The sequence below is a fragment of the Amblyomma americanum genome, chromosome 8, assembly GCF_052857255.1.
Source record: "Amblyomma americanum isolate KBUSLIRL-KWMA chromosome 8, ASM5285725v1, whole genome shotgun sequence".
Lineage (NCBI taxonomy): Eukaryota > Metazoa > Arthropoda > Arachnida > Ixodida > Ixodidae > Amblyomma > Amblyomma americanum.
In genome coordinates, this window is record NC_135504.1 from 118,648,300 (window position 1) to 118,665,552 (window position 17,253).

Here is a 17,253-nt window from a genome sequence, read left to right on the forward strand (position 1 = left end):
AATTCACTGCTGTGCTGAAGCAAGCGTTCCTCAAGAGCTGGAATGACAATAAATGTGGAAGCAGTGATTATATTGCAGTTTTTTTCATGTCTCATGTGACCTGTAAGCACAAGTTGATGTCACAGTCCTCATTTGGCTGATGAAACCGAAACAGCAGGAGAAAGAAATCAGATAAATTATTCAGCAGTCATAGGAGAATACCAGGTGGTAATTCATGTATATTAATGCCTTACACCCAACTACAAACAAGAAAACACATACTCAAAAGTTAGGTGTCTATACTCCTTTATCACAATGCAACAACATAGCACAGAAAATCACCTCGCCTATATTTTACACACTTTTTGCAATCTTGTTCAGAAACTTCGTGGCCACCACTCTGGGTGTGGTTAGGGCAAGCCCAAGAAACAGGCGTTCTAACACAACAAGCGTGTTAAATAATTTCCGCTCGTACTGGACATTAAAAAGCCAGTAGGCCGACAGAACAGCTGCCAGTCCCTCCTCCGCGTTCTTCACCCTGAACAACTTCTCGCGGTCCACCTCTAAATAGAGAAAATCCGCCTCCTCAATCTCCTGTCCGGTGAACACGATGCACGGTGTTGCAGGAACGCTCAAGTCCTGTGGTAGCCAGAAAATATTGCATTATTAGAAACAGCTCATGAGGTATTAATTCATTCTCATCTCTCCATGCATAAATTACCCTTTATAAAGTTATCTGTACGTTATACACTTTTTCAAAGCAATACAAAGAATGTTAACAATACAAATGGCTTTTCTGATATTTATGCATGCAATTTTAATTTATGCACAATGTTAATTTTTGGACCCCAGCCAGCAGCACTCATTTTTTATATGACAACTTTTAGTTTTATTTATTTAATATATTTGCGAATCAAATTTCCACCATTATACTAGAGTAATTGCACCGATATTAGAGGCTTCCCCTGTTTGTATCACAGCAAAGCTCAGAAAGGTCTTTGACCAGTGTTTAAGCAAAGCTCATTAGTACTACACACGCATTCTAGCAGCACAAAATCATAAGAAACTTGCCTCCTCTTGCAAAAACAAGGCTGACAATCCGTTTAGTTCCTTTACGTTTGCAGATAGTATCCGCAGAACTGCAACCGTTTGGATGTCTGCAAAAGAAAAACATTTAACGGGAACGCTTGATTGCACTTTTTTTAGTTAGTATTTTCCTAAAGTTCCCTAAATATGTGACAAAGGCTGTTTTGAAAGTGATTCACTTTGTAATCTCCTGTGCCCAAAAGCAACGGAACATTGCTGCTAGGTTAACACAATCTTATTTATCTCCGTTGCATCCTGAAGGTCATTCCCACAGGTCTAAAAATATTGTCCAGTGCTTGACATAGTGCACAATGTTCCTTTTCTACACACGTAATTGTGCTATACTACACCAGTTTTTTCCATTCCGCACACCAAGCGACATGCCACCAAATTCTTTCCATTCATAGGACAAGATACGAGTTGCAAACCTCGAAAGAACCAGGCCTTTAACCACATATTACTGTACTGCTAAGCCTATAAGATGAAACCCTGCAAAAATAATTTGACATGGAGTGTAGGTTTGAAATATACCAATGAAGCCTTGTAACTCTACTCACGTCGTGTTCGCAGCCTCTCCGGTGCCATTTCTGCGGCACTTCGCAGAGAATCCAATGTGCTTGCTTCACAAGTAATAAGTTTCATTAGCGCCAATTTCATAATTTTGTTAATCCCCTCTGATATGCAGGCTGAAGGGTTGATCTTTGTCATGGTTTGGAAGTCGCTGCAAAACTGAAAAAGAAAGTATGTAAAAGTGGTTACAACAAGACCCAAACATACACAAAGTGGTGATTTTACTTTACAATGGCATCTACTGAATATAAGCCAAGGAACTGACGGATGTAAACAGTTCATATGAGCACTCGGACATCACAAAATACTAACACCACCTAATGTCTTGAGGTGTACTTGAAACTGAAAATTTCGAGTCACACAAGAAAGAAAATCAGAAGATACGGTGCTGACAGTTTAATCTTGGGACAAGCACAGCCTTCATGACACACCTAATGAGTCTTTTGCCCAAATGGATTTCAACACTAGCTTTTTCACATCAATTTTTCGGAAGCAGTACCTGAGTTTTTGTAGTATAACAGAACATGCGTCCACAGAAGAGAGGTAAGACCTAAAGAAATTTTGGAAGCTAGGAAAAAAAGCAGCTTTGTTTTCATCCCCAGAAGAATACAAAATTTTGGGGGAAAAAGTACTATAAAGCGCATTTTCATTCCGCAAACTTATCTCGCAAATCAGAAATAAGTAAAGAATTTTGTTACATCAAAACAAAGGTGCTGCAAAACCTTTTCCGGAGAAGTTATTGACATAATGCATACAAAGCAGTCGACGCAAATCATGACATCAGTCTACCCGGTATGACGGCTCAGTGGCTTTAGCGTTCGGCCGCCGATTCCAAGGCAGGGAGTTCGATATCGGCTGCTGTTATCGTATTTCAATGGAAGTGAAATGCGAAAACGTCCGTCCGCTGTGGGATGCGAATGATGTTAAAGAATCCCAGATTATCTAAATTAATTTGGAGCCCTTCGCTACGGCGTCCATAGCCTACGACTTGCTTCATAATGTTCAATCTCTCATTAAAAGAGTATACCGAGCTCACTGAATCGGCTTTAGTGGAGAATTGCAAAAGCATTGTGCACTACTGCTGTTTCTGTCAGTGCGTTTGTGTAACTTAGTTTGCAGTGGCCACCAAGCCGCACACCATTCGGAGCTTCTCCGTGGGTCAATACATATAATACCGTATTTACTCGAATGTAGCGCTTTTTTCCCGGATTTTTTCCCCTTAAAGTCTACCCTCGCGTTATAATCGAATACCGCGCATGGATTGGTCTAGAGAAATGTCGCGGTGCAGCCATTTCAAAGCAATCAGTTTGGTTTTGGTTTCCGCAGCTTTGCGATCTTATGCTGGTAACATGGGTACCACGGAAGCCAAATCCTCATCCATCCAAAGTCAAAGCATTGGTACGTTGTTCTCTGTCATTTTTTTTGTGTTCGTTGTGGCCTTGCGCTGAACGCGTCGTCACGTCTTTTCTTGTAGCGACTCTCGTTTTAAAAAGCGATCCTGTAAGCTGAAGAGGTCGGGAATTCTGGGGCAGCTAGAATACTTGTCCTCAACGAGTTAACCATCCGCTCATGGTGGATGCAGCGGGAGGGCTTTTAAAATGTGAACCTGACCGCAAAAGGATTTTGTGGGCCTCGCCACGGCCATCACGTCGAGCTGTAATAAAAAGTGGCGGGCTTTATTATCGAGCAGCGCAACCGTCTCAGGGGGACAGTGTCGAGCTGATCCGTTGGAAAGTTAGAGACGTTGCTCGGGAGATGGGAAGTTTAGAGCATCTCGTGGATGGGCCGAAACGTTCATGAAGAGGAATGGATTCTCCCTGCGGCAAACAACATCGATACGACAGAAGTTACCACTTCGATAGCGAAAAGGAGGACTCCGAAAGCAGGGAAGATGAATAAACATGTTGGCCACGATTTCTATTAAAGGTGCTTTGTTTTGCGTCCTTAAGCCTCACGTTACATTCGTTGTTTTATTTTTTCCCGCTAGGTAGCATGTAAAGTCACCACTCGCGTTACATTCGAGTAAATACGGTATATGTACAAATGGTCATTCTCTATACTGAACGTTCATAGATGGCGTTGAGTGCTCATACCACTACCAGTGCACTGGCATAGTGGTTAAGCAATGCGCCAATGCACTGGCGGGTGGCTGTTTCTGCCACAAGCACTAGTAGGGATCGTTTGATCCGTGTTGCTCTACAACTATATGAGTGCACACTTTCTGTTGCGGCACTCGACGCATAGAAAACACTGTCATGAGCCAAGAAATGCTTTCACATTAAAAAATGGCAGTCGTTTTTTCGGCTAGGCAGCATGGTACTTCGAGCTGCTTTTATTGTGATATGGTTCGTTTTGTTTCACTTGGTTTTGAATCTTAAAACTTTGCCACACTAAGGTGTGTGTTGTGTGTCCTCCTTCATGGGTTACCCCGTCCCATTACCGTCCAAGCTTACAACATGGTTACCACATGCATGGCTCTTGCTTACTATGTTGTTAGTACCTGCCCAGTGATTACTACTTAGTCACCGGATTGTGTGACAGCATAAATTACCATTGGCGTCCACCGCTGGAGGTAATGCAGCGAGACCTGGCTTAAGAAACAGAACAGCTACATGCAGGAACTGCTAGTAGAAGTGCAGTCATTAGTCTAACTACAGCAGTAACAAAATTATTAGATCACTATGACTCATCAATGGATTAAAAAATGTATGCTTATGCACCTTTTCTTGCGTTAAGGTACAAGAGCACGTACACAATGCTTTGTATGCATTCTCCTGAAAACCTGTAGAGCAGCTCAGTGTGCACATTACTAAACTGTGATCAGTTTTTGCACAGCACAGACAATGTTGGAATCAGGAGTAACCAACACACGACTAGTCAGCAGTTGCTTGCTACAATGACGTCACGATGTGCATGGTTGCAGGCACTTGGCTGATTCCCAAACAGCTCATTTAGATTACATTTTACAGCGTATAGTGAGGTGCTACTGTGCCGAAAACTCAGCATCGAAATTTTGGCATTTTTGCTCCAATTTTCAATGTTTTTTTTTCAGGCACTCTAGTTTAGCGTGCATTAAAAATTAGTTTTCTGACCAGTGACAAAAACTCCATTACTTTTTCAACAAATGCAGCCTCTCCAACCAAGCAGCCTAACATAATGTAGATGCTGTCTTCCGAACATAGCAGCAAGAGTTTACTTACCCTTTCAAAGTTCATTAAGTAGGGGTATCTCTCCTTTGCCTCATTGACTGTTGACGCTGATATATCAGCAATCCTGCGGCGGGATGTGACCGACATCCTTTCCAGCATTTGGCATTCGTCTGGAGAGGCTTTTCGGCACTCAGCCATGAGCCACTGTGTATGCATGACAAAGCTGGCCTCATCCTCTCCAGCAATCGCAGACGTTGCAGCAGCCTGAAAGAATCAACAGCAATGTAACTGACTGTGACATAAATAGACGTGTGCTATGCTAGCAACCATACAGTAATGTTTAAGCGGTACTGTCTAAAGCTGGTCTCATTAACTGTGCTTTTATGCAATTCATTTTCACAAACTCACAACCACCTAGACTTTCATAAGTCACGAAAAATGCCAAATAGTTATATTAACACTTGGCCTAGCTCCCATCTGCTAACTGGCATCCAGCCCACAAAGTACTGTGGCCGAATACCAAAACATTTTATTAGTACCCCCAAAAAAAGGCCCCATTAAAAGGATACCCTTGCGTTTTGTTACCTTTTTGCTGTTTTTGATTTATGGCTCTTACTTTCTTCTGACTCTACCGATCCAAAATATTTCGATACCAAATAACAACACTAGAGAGCCCAAAAATAAACACTATTACATTCTGAGCATAGAAAAATGTAATTATTTAAGGCATTAGCAAATCAAAAAATTGTGCACTTTATTACTTTGCTACACATCATCCTCTTTTCAAAAAATTGAAATCAAAATGTATTTTACTGCAGAATGCCCCTCACCAGCTTTCGAACTTTGTGCCGCTCAAGCTCCATTGCGCCTGCTGCCTCGCTGCATTTTCTCCGGGCTGCAAATTTTGTTCGGTTTTCACCTATTCTTCCGTCGCTAGGGAGAACCCTTCGTTGGTTTTTAAACCTGTAGCGCAGAGCTACCTTCCAGGAGTCCTGGAAATTATGAGCAATAAAATTCAGTGCGTTCAAATTCAGACATCACTTATCACAAAAGAATACGCTGAATCCAATATTCAATACGAATGATAGAGCATGCAACTTCGCCAAGCAGTGCCAAAGGGCGCAATCTTTCTATGCACTGAAAATGTTGTAAAAACTGCGGACCAAAACTTCATCAGACATGCATCTGAAGATATCAAGAGAGAACAGCCAGAAAATCTATGGAACCTTCATCATCGACACAAAAGGCGAGACCTGTGTCAGCATGCCTTCAATCACTCTTGAAGAAGAAACTGCTTTATCTGAACTCTTAAGCTCTTTCGTCTCAGAAATCGTCACACTCGGACCATGTGGTGTCCATGATCTTACTTCTTTCTGATTGGTATTTATTGCAGATGAAAATAAAACCAATTTTCAGATATTAGTAGTCACTACATGTTTATCCTTTTTCGGTCGTCAGTGCTGCTTTGTCTTTTTTTTAATGAACCAGCTAGCCGAAACTGGCGTTCTCCATCAGAAGCAAGTGCAGCTACCGTTATCTAGAACAGCACACATGATAATGGAGAGAGAAAAAAGGAAGGCAGGTCAAATGCACCTCAATAGAGTTTGGCTCCCAACACTGCAAAATGGGAGGGGCTCTTCACTGTCATGGAACATGAATGCTGCAAGCTGCAAACATGCTGCAATTTCATGCAACAGTTTACTGAAAGTAGCAACTAAATAACACCGTTCCTGTATATATATATTAAGTTGTCAGGATGTTCGCAAAATCTTAATATCCAGCTGGCTGTCACCAGTAAAATAACAATATACTTACAGCTCCACTTCCTACAACGTCTCTCAATTGTGGGTGATTTTCTAGCAAGAGCGAGGTGACTCTTGTGTAAAAATGACGAGTTGGGAACCTGAAAAATATTGACAATATTAACATTACTAGAATCCACACAGAGATAGTTTATGGCTTTAGCTTTATTGCACTGACCATGGAATATTTGCGTAAGCATGTTTTCATAGTTAACATCAATGAATTTGCTAAGACAGTGTGCATTTCTAGCTAAAATTATCCAGAAAATTTCCATTACTAATTATGGGGCCATGAAATTTTTCTATGAATTACCCGAGTTTTTGAACTACCCGACTTGCAATTACCAAAGTTTTACTCATCCTCCCAAAAAGTAGAGAAATTTACAAGCCTAGTGGTTAAATCTTTACACATTACATATGATAACAAGAATTTTGTAAAATATACCATTTAGTTCTGACTGATCTTAACTCAGCATTCATTGCTAACCTCACAGCTGCCAAAATTAGAGGGAATTTACTTACAGAGTGCTTTTCTTCATTTCTGAGAACAGCAGATCGACAATTTTGCGGAACGCTGCTGAAGAAAGTGGGCTGCCATTGTGGATGCTCTCATGGAGGCTCCCAAGAGATGGCAGCTTGAAGTTGTGGCCATCGTCATCAGAGTGTGAAGGCTTACAAGAAAGCTGCAGTTTAGAGCTCAGTTCTCAACAGACTGCTGCAGATACAAAAGTATCTGTGCCTTCCGTTCCTGACGGGGACACAGAGAAAAAAAATTCACATTGCCTGTTCTACTGCACTCTAATTGTACACCTTCTGCATAAGAATAACAATGTCTGTGCCAGCCAACCCACGCAATAAATTCAGTGTCAAGGTTCCAGAACTCTAGTATAGACATTAGGGGGCACTGAAATGTATATAAAATCAGCAATGAACATTCGCATGTATTTGTTGGACAGAATTCTGATCAAGTTTGCCTCTATTCCAACTGCAACAACAGCCAAGGACATGTTGGATGCCTATGTGAAGCGTGTCGTGCTTTGGAATATTTATGACAATCGGACTTTAGGAATCTTAGTGTTCTTACTCTGAAAAAGGCAGCGTTATTATGAGAAAAGCAGAATTACATCCAAGCAGAATCTCAGTGATGTAATGACATCTTCAACAAATTTCGATATGATTCGAATTCGTAAAATTTCCTACGACAAGTGCAGTGTGTAATTTCAAAATCTGAGGCGTAGCCAACAGTCTTACTTCAAACTGTGGACAATACAAACATGGGAGCAGCGAATGCCCCAGTGAGCAATGCATTACCCTGGCATCAGCACCGCCGTCACTGCTAGTTGAAAAGTGCGCATTGCGAGCACGGAGAAACTGGGCAGCAGACATAAATGCTGTTAGCCATAACAGATAGGTGCAGTTTCATTTCCCGTGCTGTAGTTTATGGCTCGATTGTTTCTGAACCCTCTTTTCCTCTTCCCCCTCTCCAACACGGAGTAGTAGTTTGATATATAGATATGCACCACCAGGCCGACCTTTCTGCCTGTACGCTCAATTATTCTTTCTTACAACATGGCTAACAGGTGAAATAAATATTATTTTGTGATCCTGAGAGACTCATTATTGAGATTATACTGTACCACTCAACGCACTTACAGATTGAAGGACACATCAAGGTGATTTTCGTGGGTGTCTCCGCCACTCGCCACAGTACTGTCCGACAAAGTGTGCTGCAAGAAAAAACAAATAACTCGTTCATGAATTCGAAACTGAGTAGATATTTCAATGAATATGTGATTACCGAGTCCAAATACCTCTGAAGATGTCGGTGCACACTGCTGATCATTGCCATGTGCACGCAGTTTAATCTTTGATAAGTCGGAGATACTGTCCTCAGGACCTAGATCGACATACTCATCAAATGTCTTGTCCAGGATCTGTAAACGGTAAATAACAAGTTGCTTTTATACTGTGCACGAACCTCAGGAAACCATGCATGGCAAGTTCATGTGGTGAGGACGGCCGTCACTTCCTCCGTTGCCTAGTGCAGCAAACTAACGTAACTGTGAAACAGCAGAGTTATGCATTCAGATTGGAAAACAGCCCAGTAATGTGCCCTGGATTTATTCTGATATGAGCAAAATCACTAATACGCATTTGCATGACGAGCGATCCTCCACCAACCAATAAAAGAAATCAACACAGTGGATGAAGCGCTTGTACTGGGCATGACATGCATTTCACTCTTGAGTGTGCTAACATGTAGCCCCACAAGAAGTGTTTTAGCCCTTCATTACTGACAGGCATAATTCTATTTTCTTTTTTTTCAGCCATGCTTCACAGCCGCGGAAAATAGAATACTATGTCTATTGCGGACTGTGCATGGCATCGGCGATCACAGCTAAGCTGCACGGCGCGATAACTAAGGCGAAGCCAGAACAAGTAGAAGCAGCAGTATGGCAAAGGGCTCACGTGTAAAGTCCGCGGGTGACTGCGTGACTAGCCACACTATGTACAAGTAGCATGTCTGGGCGAAAATCGAAATTTTGGGAGGCTCGGAAAAAAAAAAAATTCTGAGGCCACTAAGTCTGCTTACGTGCAGGAATGCAAAAACAGGGAACTTTCTAAAACACTGTTTTTTTTTCATGGCACCTGTAGGCCATGCATTTTTTGTTTTATTTCTCATTTATTTTTAATTGCGTTATTTTTTCTTTCAATTTTTTATTTCTTTAACAAATTCATGTTTTTTGTTTAGGGTTTTAACTTTTGATTTTTTACTTTTTACAAATTAACGATTAATTACTAATTCACTAATCACCCATTACTTAGTAATTGCTAAGAGTATATGGGTTATAGGAATTATGTCATGGATGCCGTCATAGTGTGACAGATTTCGCAGGCGGACGGACAACGATGAGCCATTCTTTAATAAGCTACGAAGCAAGAGACATGGACAAAACGCTTCGACGGCAACGCATCGTAGCTGACCGCCGTCGCCCTGAATCATGCACACAGGTTTCGGCCCTTATCAATTTAACTATGAAAGAACGCAAAGCACGAAACGCGATTGAGAAACCTCAAAAGTTTACCGCCCTCGAGTTACTGTTTATTTCAACTATCGCCAGAAATATTAGCACAGTTCAGCAATGCCTGTTCTCGTGAGGCCAGTAACAAAAATAGAAACACTGCTGCATGTAATCCTTACGCATTAGTAGCACAAATTAACACGAAGAGAGAGTACAAAGTGCGATATGTGCTCTTACACAAACAAATGTAAAAGCTGCAGCTCGGCCCGCAGCTGACAAGCGGAACACGACACGTACCAGACGCCTCTCTTAGTGATGAAAACACTATCCGGGTTCGAACATTTGGCGAAGAGCCTCAGTTAACAGTACTTCCGCGTAACGCTACCTTACCGGGTGCCACCGCGGTGGCTCAGTGGTTATAGTGCTCGGCTGCTGACCCGCAAGACGCGGGCTCGACCTCTGCCACGGCGGTCGCATTTCGGCGAATTTCTAGAGGATCGTGTATTGTGCGACGTCTGTGCGCGGTAAATGAACCCAAGGTGGTCTAAATTGTCCGCAGCTCTCCACTATGGCGTCTCACAAACTCGGTCGATTTGGGAAGTTAAGGAAACAAGCAAAGGAACACGTGCACTTGCCTGGAACGAGTACGACGCCATGTCGATCTTGCCGCCAAGAACCGGGCATGCGCCAACTGCTTCTTTGAGTGCGCTGATGGTGTCACCATCAAGCGTATACGTCCTTGCTGCACCAAGGTCTGGTACGCTAACAAGGCACCGTGGCATCGCGAGGCAGAATCGTATACAGGCACTTCCAAACAACACACTGACACATGCAGCAACCTGATGCGGCGTCAGCGCGCGGGAAATAACACTGGTCATGTGACCTTGGCAAAACGAGAGGTAGTCGCGATACTTGTCACACACAGCATGCAAAGAATTGCAGCAGTTTAAATCAACTAGAAATTATTAAGCTTACACCGATGTTTTAGCCATCTAAATATCTCGTAAACACAAAATTTCCATATTTTTGTTTTTAAATTTTTTTTTAATTGGTTTTTGGGGAAAGGAAATGGCGCAGTATCTGTCTCGTATATCTTTGGACACCTGAACCGCGCCGTAAGGGAAGGGATAAAGGAGGGAGTGAAAGAAGAAAGGAAGAATAGGTGCCGTAGTGGAGGGCTCCGGAATAATTTCGACCACCTGGGGATCTTTAACGTGCACTGACATCGCACAGCACACCGGCGCCGTAGCGCTTTTCCTCCATATCAAAAATACTTTTTATAATTACTCCCAGGTGGCGCAACAAATTTAAAATCTCTAAATTGATTGACATGTTAGGGACTAGTTTGTGTCTTTACTGAGAGGAGTAAGACTCCCAGTAGGCCTTGCGAAAGCGCATTAGCGTTGGTGACCACTGGCGAGGGCCTCTCCGAAGTGCTTGCGTTACGTTGTGCGTTGTGCTCGGTCAGTGTTGTCGGTGGCGCAGGCAGACTTGAAAAGCAAAGGCGATTCGAGCAGTACCTCCTCAGAAGGGATATAACAAAGGTAAGCGTCATGAAATAGTCATCTTTTGCTGCTTTTTGCACTGAAGCCATTTCGTGCGACCACCATGGAGCACCCCCCCCCCCCCCCCCCCCCCCCTTGACTTTACTCCGCGCTTCCCGCGACGACGCCGCGAAAGCGCTTCAGCGAGCGCCTTCTTGCCCTCTGCCTCTGGGCCGAGAGCGGGAAAGTACCACCTAATTTGTGGCAGAGGCGGCAGTCACCCGCACCGGAGACTTTGAACCTGCATGTCTACCGAGACCGCAACCCGAGCAGCTTGTGCAGCCGTGCCGCGCTCCGGGCGCTTACTCCTTTGCAGTGCGCGTTGCGTCGTTGCCGTGAGCGCTTGTTGCCGAAGGCTGCGTGCGGGAAAGAGAGCAAAGCCACCGTCTGCATTCCCGGCTTAGTTGCAGACAACCATGAGACGGTCGTAGCGGAGTCAGTCGCGACACTTTACAACTTATAACGGGCATATTCTGCGCCAACCTTCTGCCACTAAAGACATTTCGGCCGCTCATGGCAAAATTTAGTGCAGCGACACTTGAGCGCTCCTGAAATCGTCGCGCTTCTGCTTTGAAGAAGTTTAGGTTTTACAAAGACATTTAATGCGCAGATTTGATGCGGTAATAACGTGCTTATCTTATTTCTCCCTTACCTGACAATTTTTGTTTTCGCGCGACTGTCTTGAGACAGGCGCGCAAAACAATTTCGCCCTGATTGATAGCAGCGTGAAAATTTAAGGGCCTCCAGAACGTAGGAGCTTCACTGATGGTCCCACCTTTCCGTTTCTGTGTTTGTAGCCAGCTTGGCAGTACAAGCGAGTTTCGGCAGTGTGACTTAAAAATGAAAGTTAGGTCTGCCTTTATGCGAGTAAATACGGTAGTAAGTAAAGCATTTTGCTACATTGCAGCACAGGAAAAGCAAAAGTAAATGTAAGTTACGCATCGCTCTGTTAATTTTATTAGTGTATGCAAGTGTTAGCATGCAATGCTCATGTGAGGTTCAGTCTTAGATCAGTCATGTTGTGCACGATTTCGTTATTTGTATGACACTGGTGAATTTTTTTAGCAGACTATTACTACATGCATATGAAGGAAGTTGGCTACCATTGCAACCAAGGGAAACATAGCCAGTTGTTTTTCTTAATTTTTGTTGTGGTGAATGGGAAATATGTGGTGGAATTTTCACTTGAAACATAATTGATTGGAAAGTAGAAGAAAAGATGATCAGGTGCTGTTGGGAGCAGGTGGGCCCATTCCTTATTCTGCAAACGTCACAGGAAATGTTTGCTTGTCTTTTTTGCACTATGAGGCATTTATAGAAATGAAGATGTGATTAGCATTCGGTCACAGCAGCTTGCTCATGGTTCTCAGAACAAATATATAGCTGATAACAGGATTCTGCTTTGTATTGCACTAACAAATTCATTCTTGAAAATAATGTGCTTCCATGGAGGTTTCTAATCCATTCCACGAAATGGACTGGAGTTTACATTGGCAAGTCTTCTTGGAGACCAGTAAAAGCCATTAAATTTTTTTTAAAATCAAGCATTTGTCTTTTCAGATGCCAGGAATCCGCTTCTTTCGTTGTCCACGATGTGCCTGTCACCAATTCTCCTTAAGGACACTCTTTAGGCACCTGCGCATTGCCCATGGCCATGAGACAAATTGGGTGTGTGGCTTGAGTGGCTGCATGCAAACGTTTCGCCACTTTTTTTCCTACAAGAAGCATGTACACCGAAAGCATGCTTCTTGCATGGGAGAAACGTGTTCCCGTGGCATTGTGCAGGTGGGAATGGCACGAAGCAGTACAAATGCAGCACCTGATTTGCCTACATATCATGAAGAGCCCTTAGATGTGCAGGCCGAACAGCATGACTTCAGTTCAAGTGACTATGGTTATCAACTGGCAAAGCTACTTTTCAAGTGGAAGGAAGGAAGGCGGCTACCTGAATCCACTGTGCATGAGTTAGCCAATGATATTATTGATTTCGTGGAAACCATTGCAGACCACCAGCAAACAGAACCTCTAGACGGGCCAGCCATCAGCGTAAAAGAAATTTGCAAGCTGCAACTTGACCAGCTGCGGACAAGATCAGGCCGAACAACCTATTGGAAGACGCATTTTCCATTTGTTGAATCCCGTACAGTAGTGTTGTGTGGAAATGACACCATAGAATACATTCCCCTCTGTGAAGTGCTCAAGTGCATTCTTGAACATTCAGAACTTTCAAATGAATTCAGCAATGACTCTCGTACTGATGGTTACATGTGTTCAGTATTTGATGGAAGTGCTGTTCAAAACCATGAGTATTTTGCAGGCAATACAAGTAAACTTTGCTTGCAATTGTACAGTGATGAGTTCGAAGTCTGCAACCCACTGGGCAGCAAGAGGGGAAAGCATAAAATGACAGCTGTCTACTTCTCAGTGCTAAATTTTGATGCAAAGTTGCGGTCAGCATTGTCAGGTATTCACCTCGTACTACTTGTCAAAGATAAACACATAGCCACTTATGGATTTTCTAAGATTCTTGAGCCATTAATAACAGATGTGAAGATACTAGCAAATCATGGCATAACTGTGAATAGAAACCTTGTAAAGGGATCTGTCTTCATTTTCACTGGTGACAATTTATCTAGCCACAGAATTGGAGGCTTCAAATGCACATTCAGCCAAGGAAGAATTTGTAGGTACTGCATGGCTCTGCGGACCGAAACTGACTACAAACACTTGGAAGGTGATTTTGTGCTTCGCTCACCTCAAGGGCACAAGCACCACTTGAGTATGTTGAGAGCAGGGCTGCCAACGCTGTCATTGTATGGGGTTAAGGAGCCAAGTGCTCTTTTGTGCCCTGGCTTTGATCCGACACAACACCTTCCACCAGATATAATGCATGACCTGAATGAAGGAGTCCTACCATTTGCCCTGCGGCATATAATATCTGCATTAATTGAAGAACGCTTCTTTTCACTCAGTGATTTGAACAAAAGCATTTCGGAATGGCTTTATGATCCACATGACATCTGCAACAAACCAGAGGCGATTGCTAAGCCATATCTTCAAGGAAAAGCAGTTTTGAAGGCGTCGGCAACACAAGTATTTTGCCTCTTTCGCTACCTAACCTTTTTTGTTGGGGACAACGTTCCTTCAGACAATGCAGTTTGGCAGCTTTACCTACTTCTCCGAGAAATTGTTGACATTATCATGAGCCATAAAATTCCAGTTTCACATATTGCCTACTTGCAAAGAAAGATTCATTTCTTTTGTTTTGACTTCAAGGTACTGTTTCCATCAGCATCACTTCCATGTAAAGTGCACTACCTCATACACTACCCTTCATATATAGAGAAATTTGGACCATTAAGCCTGCTATGGGCTTTGCGGTTTGAGGCCAAGCACCAGTATTTTAAAGATATTGCTCGAAAAATACGGAACTGGAAGAACCTTTCTCACAGTCTTGCAGTGAGGCATCAGTTCTTGCAGAGTTTTTTATTCGCTGCAGGTGATGACAGTATTCCCTGTAATATAGGCGTGAAGAGTGTGCTGTACGAGCACCTTCCTGGCTGTGTTAAAGAGTTCATAACTGAGAGTAACCTTGAATCCACGAACACATTGGTTGTCAAATCTGTGATTGTTGATGGCAGGACATACAGTGCAGGATGCTGCCTTGTCAGAAGTGTTCCAGAAGATAGTCTGCCAGAATTTTTACTTGTGTGTCAACTATTTTATGTGAACAAGGTGTTAATGGTTATGGCTAAACTGCTTGAGACTGTCTGTTTTGATGAGCACTTCCATGTGTGTGTTGTCAGTGGCATAGAAGAGTACAGTGTTCTGACTTCATTTTCGGAGTTTGACATAGAGCCGTTGTACATGCGGGAACACAAGGGCCGGAGTGTCGTAAGCACTCGCCATTCATTGTTCTGAATCTTAATGAAATAGCACTTGCTTGTGCAAAACTGGAACATTGCAACATTAAACTGCATTGTCTAACTTCATTTGTTATGTGCACTTTTTTAGTTGCCTGCATCCTACTAGTTTCCAGGTGACAACTGACTCATTCACGAAACTTCACTAATCACATTATACGTGCAATAATGGCTGAGATGGCAGCTTTGTTAGATTTTGTGAACCCATGAAATCTGGAAAGAGACGCTGTACCGTCCACTGTGCAAACATTTATTGCTAGTATTTGCTGCTGCTATAAATATGCATGAGTAATATGCACACATAATTGCATGCTTTTCAGACAAAAGGGAATGACAAAGCAAACTTAATATTTTGCAAGGCGAATAAACGTCTATTTTGTACAAAGGATATTATCTGTAGTTGTCGCCGTGTTATTGGTTTATATATTTGTTTATAACTTGGTTATATCTATCTGTACATTAATAAATATCCCCCTTTCCATGTACACCCTTGTCAGCACTTCAGCACCCATTAGTTGTAGCACCCTTCTTGCTCTCTCCTTTACACCCTTCTGGTAAATGCACCCTGCTGGTAGGGTGCTGCGGCCCTATAGGGTGCTCGAAGGGTGTGAAATAGGGTGTAAATTTATGGCGCACCCTTTTTACACCCTTAAGGGTGAGAACTTGTTTAGTGTGTAGCGCCATAGCCACTCAGCCACCGCTGCGACGCACATTCAAAGTAACTGTGCTGCGACGTTGATTCCGGAAGCGGTGCCAAAAATGTAATCAGAAACCTTCGCGTCGGACTCAACTCAACGTTTCATCTCGTACACGGGATTATTCCAGATGGAGTCGACAATGTTCTCCTCCATGAATCGGCTGCAGGCCGACCGGTGGCGTGTGCCCAATGCTGGCAATTTTCCTGCTGTTATAAGCCTTCACGATTTGCATCATTCAATCTCGATCAGAAATTCTAACTACACATTCAAATTGACTCTTGATATCAGCTAGGAGATCAGCAACTTGCTTTAGTTCATCATGCAGTTCTAAACGAATTTGTTAGCCTCCAAGTTTTAGCGTATTAGTAAGTGCCGGGCGTGGTGAAACTTGTGTGCCTGCACTATTTACTCACTCTCATTTCCCGTAGAGACTCCGCAGAAACTGAATTCCTTGCGTACTTTGTGTCACAGACAATGTTCTTCAACTCGATGCAAGCAGAAAGCGCTTTCTTTAAGTATACTCTCATAAAAATACGATATAAAATTCATAGGCGAGAACGTTTTCCTTGATACGGTCTGGTGCCCCCCTTTTGTCGTCCGGGGTCGTGGTGTTGCAGTCGCGCATCCTGTCGCCGCTCGGACCGGTCTCGAAGAAACGGACCAGCGTCTTCACGAGCCGTGTGCGGCCGTACGCACCACTCGTCGACAGGCTGGGGCACTCGTTGCTGTGGTCGGCGTACTCGAGGCCGTACGCAGCCACGCCGTACATCAGGTAGATGTGCGCCTGCTTGCCCAAGCAAAGCTGCGAATTCGCGGCACAAGTTACTCCACCTGGCCGAACAATGCGCTACAAATGCAGTGGGGATAAAGATTCCGCACTGTTCAGTCTTCGCTGTACAAAATTAATAACAGGACTACATTCTTTGCAACGTAACTATTGTCAAAGTTCCCAGTACGACGTACATTGTGTTATTATTAGCCAGAAAGGATAGCGCAACGTGTGGTGAAACACTTACTTAACACACATGTTTAATGGTTTGGTTTATTTGATTTTTTAGGGCTTAACGTCCCAAAGGAACTCAGGCTATAAGGGACGCCGTAGTGAAGGGCTCAGGAAATTTCGACCACCTGATGTTCCTTAACGTGCACTGACATCGCACAGTAAATGGGCCTCTAGAATTTCGCCTTCATAGAAATTCCGCCGCCGCGGCAGGGATTGAACCCGTATCTTTCGGGTCAGCAGCCGAGCGCCGTAACTACTGAGCCACCACGGCGGGTCACATGTTTAATACTGTTGTTGATGTCCTTCAGAGAAACTGTCTCCTTCAGAGTTGCAAATGCGAAACTGCGTTTTGAAAGCCGGCGTGGCCAGTTGGTCTAGGTTGAAAAACATAAGCGCTGTTTTAGGGCATGACAGTCAACTGTCGTTGCTCCCTTGGACAATTTGTTGCTCCACATTACTCCTATTTGCATACAGCG

The 17,253-nt window shown here is 43.4% G+C and overlaps 2 protein-coding genes across 2 annotated transcripts; one reads left to right on the forward strand and one right to left on the reverse strand.

Moving 5' to 3' along the window:
* Positions 1 to 333: 333 nt before the first annotated feature.
* Positions 334 to 10,265, reverse strand: LOC144102703 (sterile alpha motif domain-containing protein 3-like). Its single transcript, XM_077635896.1, has 8 exons — positions 10,245 to 10,265; positions 7,109 to 7,269; positions 6,600 to 6,687; positions 5,615 to 5,776; positions 4,836 to 5,048; positions 1,623 to 1,794; positions 1,051 to 1,136; positions 334 to 618 (listed from the first exon to the last, which is right to left on the reverse strand). The coding sequence occupies exons 1-8, from the start codon at positions 10,263 to 10,265 to the stop codon at positions 334 to 336; spliced, it is 1,188 nt and encodes a 395-aa protein (XP_077492022.1).
* An 826-nt stretch (positions 10,266 to 11,091) lies between these two features.
* On the forward strand, positions 11,092 to 16,550 carry LOC144102704 (uncharacterized). Its single transcript, XM_077635897.1, has 3 exons — positions 11,092 to 11,153; positions 12,714 to 14,246; positions 16,392 to 16,550. Exons 2-3 carry the CDS (start codon positions 12,714 to 12,716, stop codon positions 16,548 to 16,550), a joined length of 1,692 nt encoding a protein of 563 aa, XP_077492023.1. The 5' UTR covers positions 11,092 to 11,153.
* Positions 16,551 to 17,253: the final 703 nt, after the last annotated feature.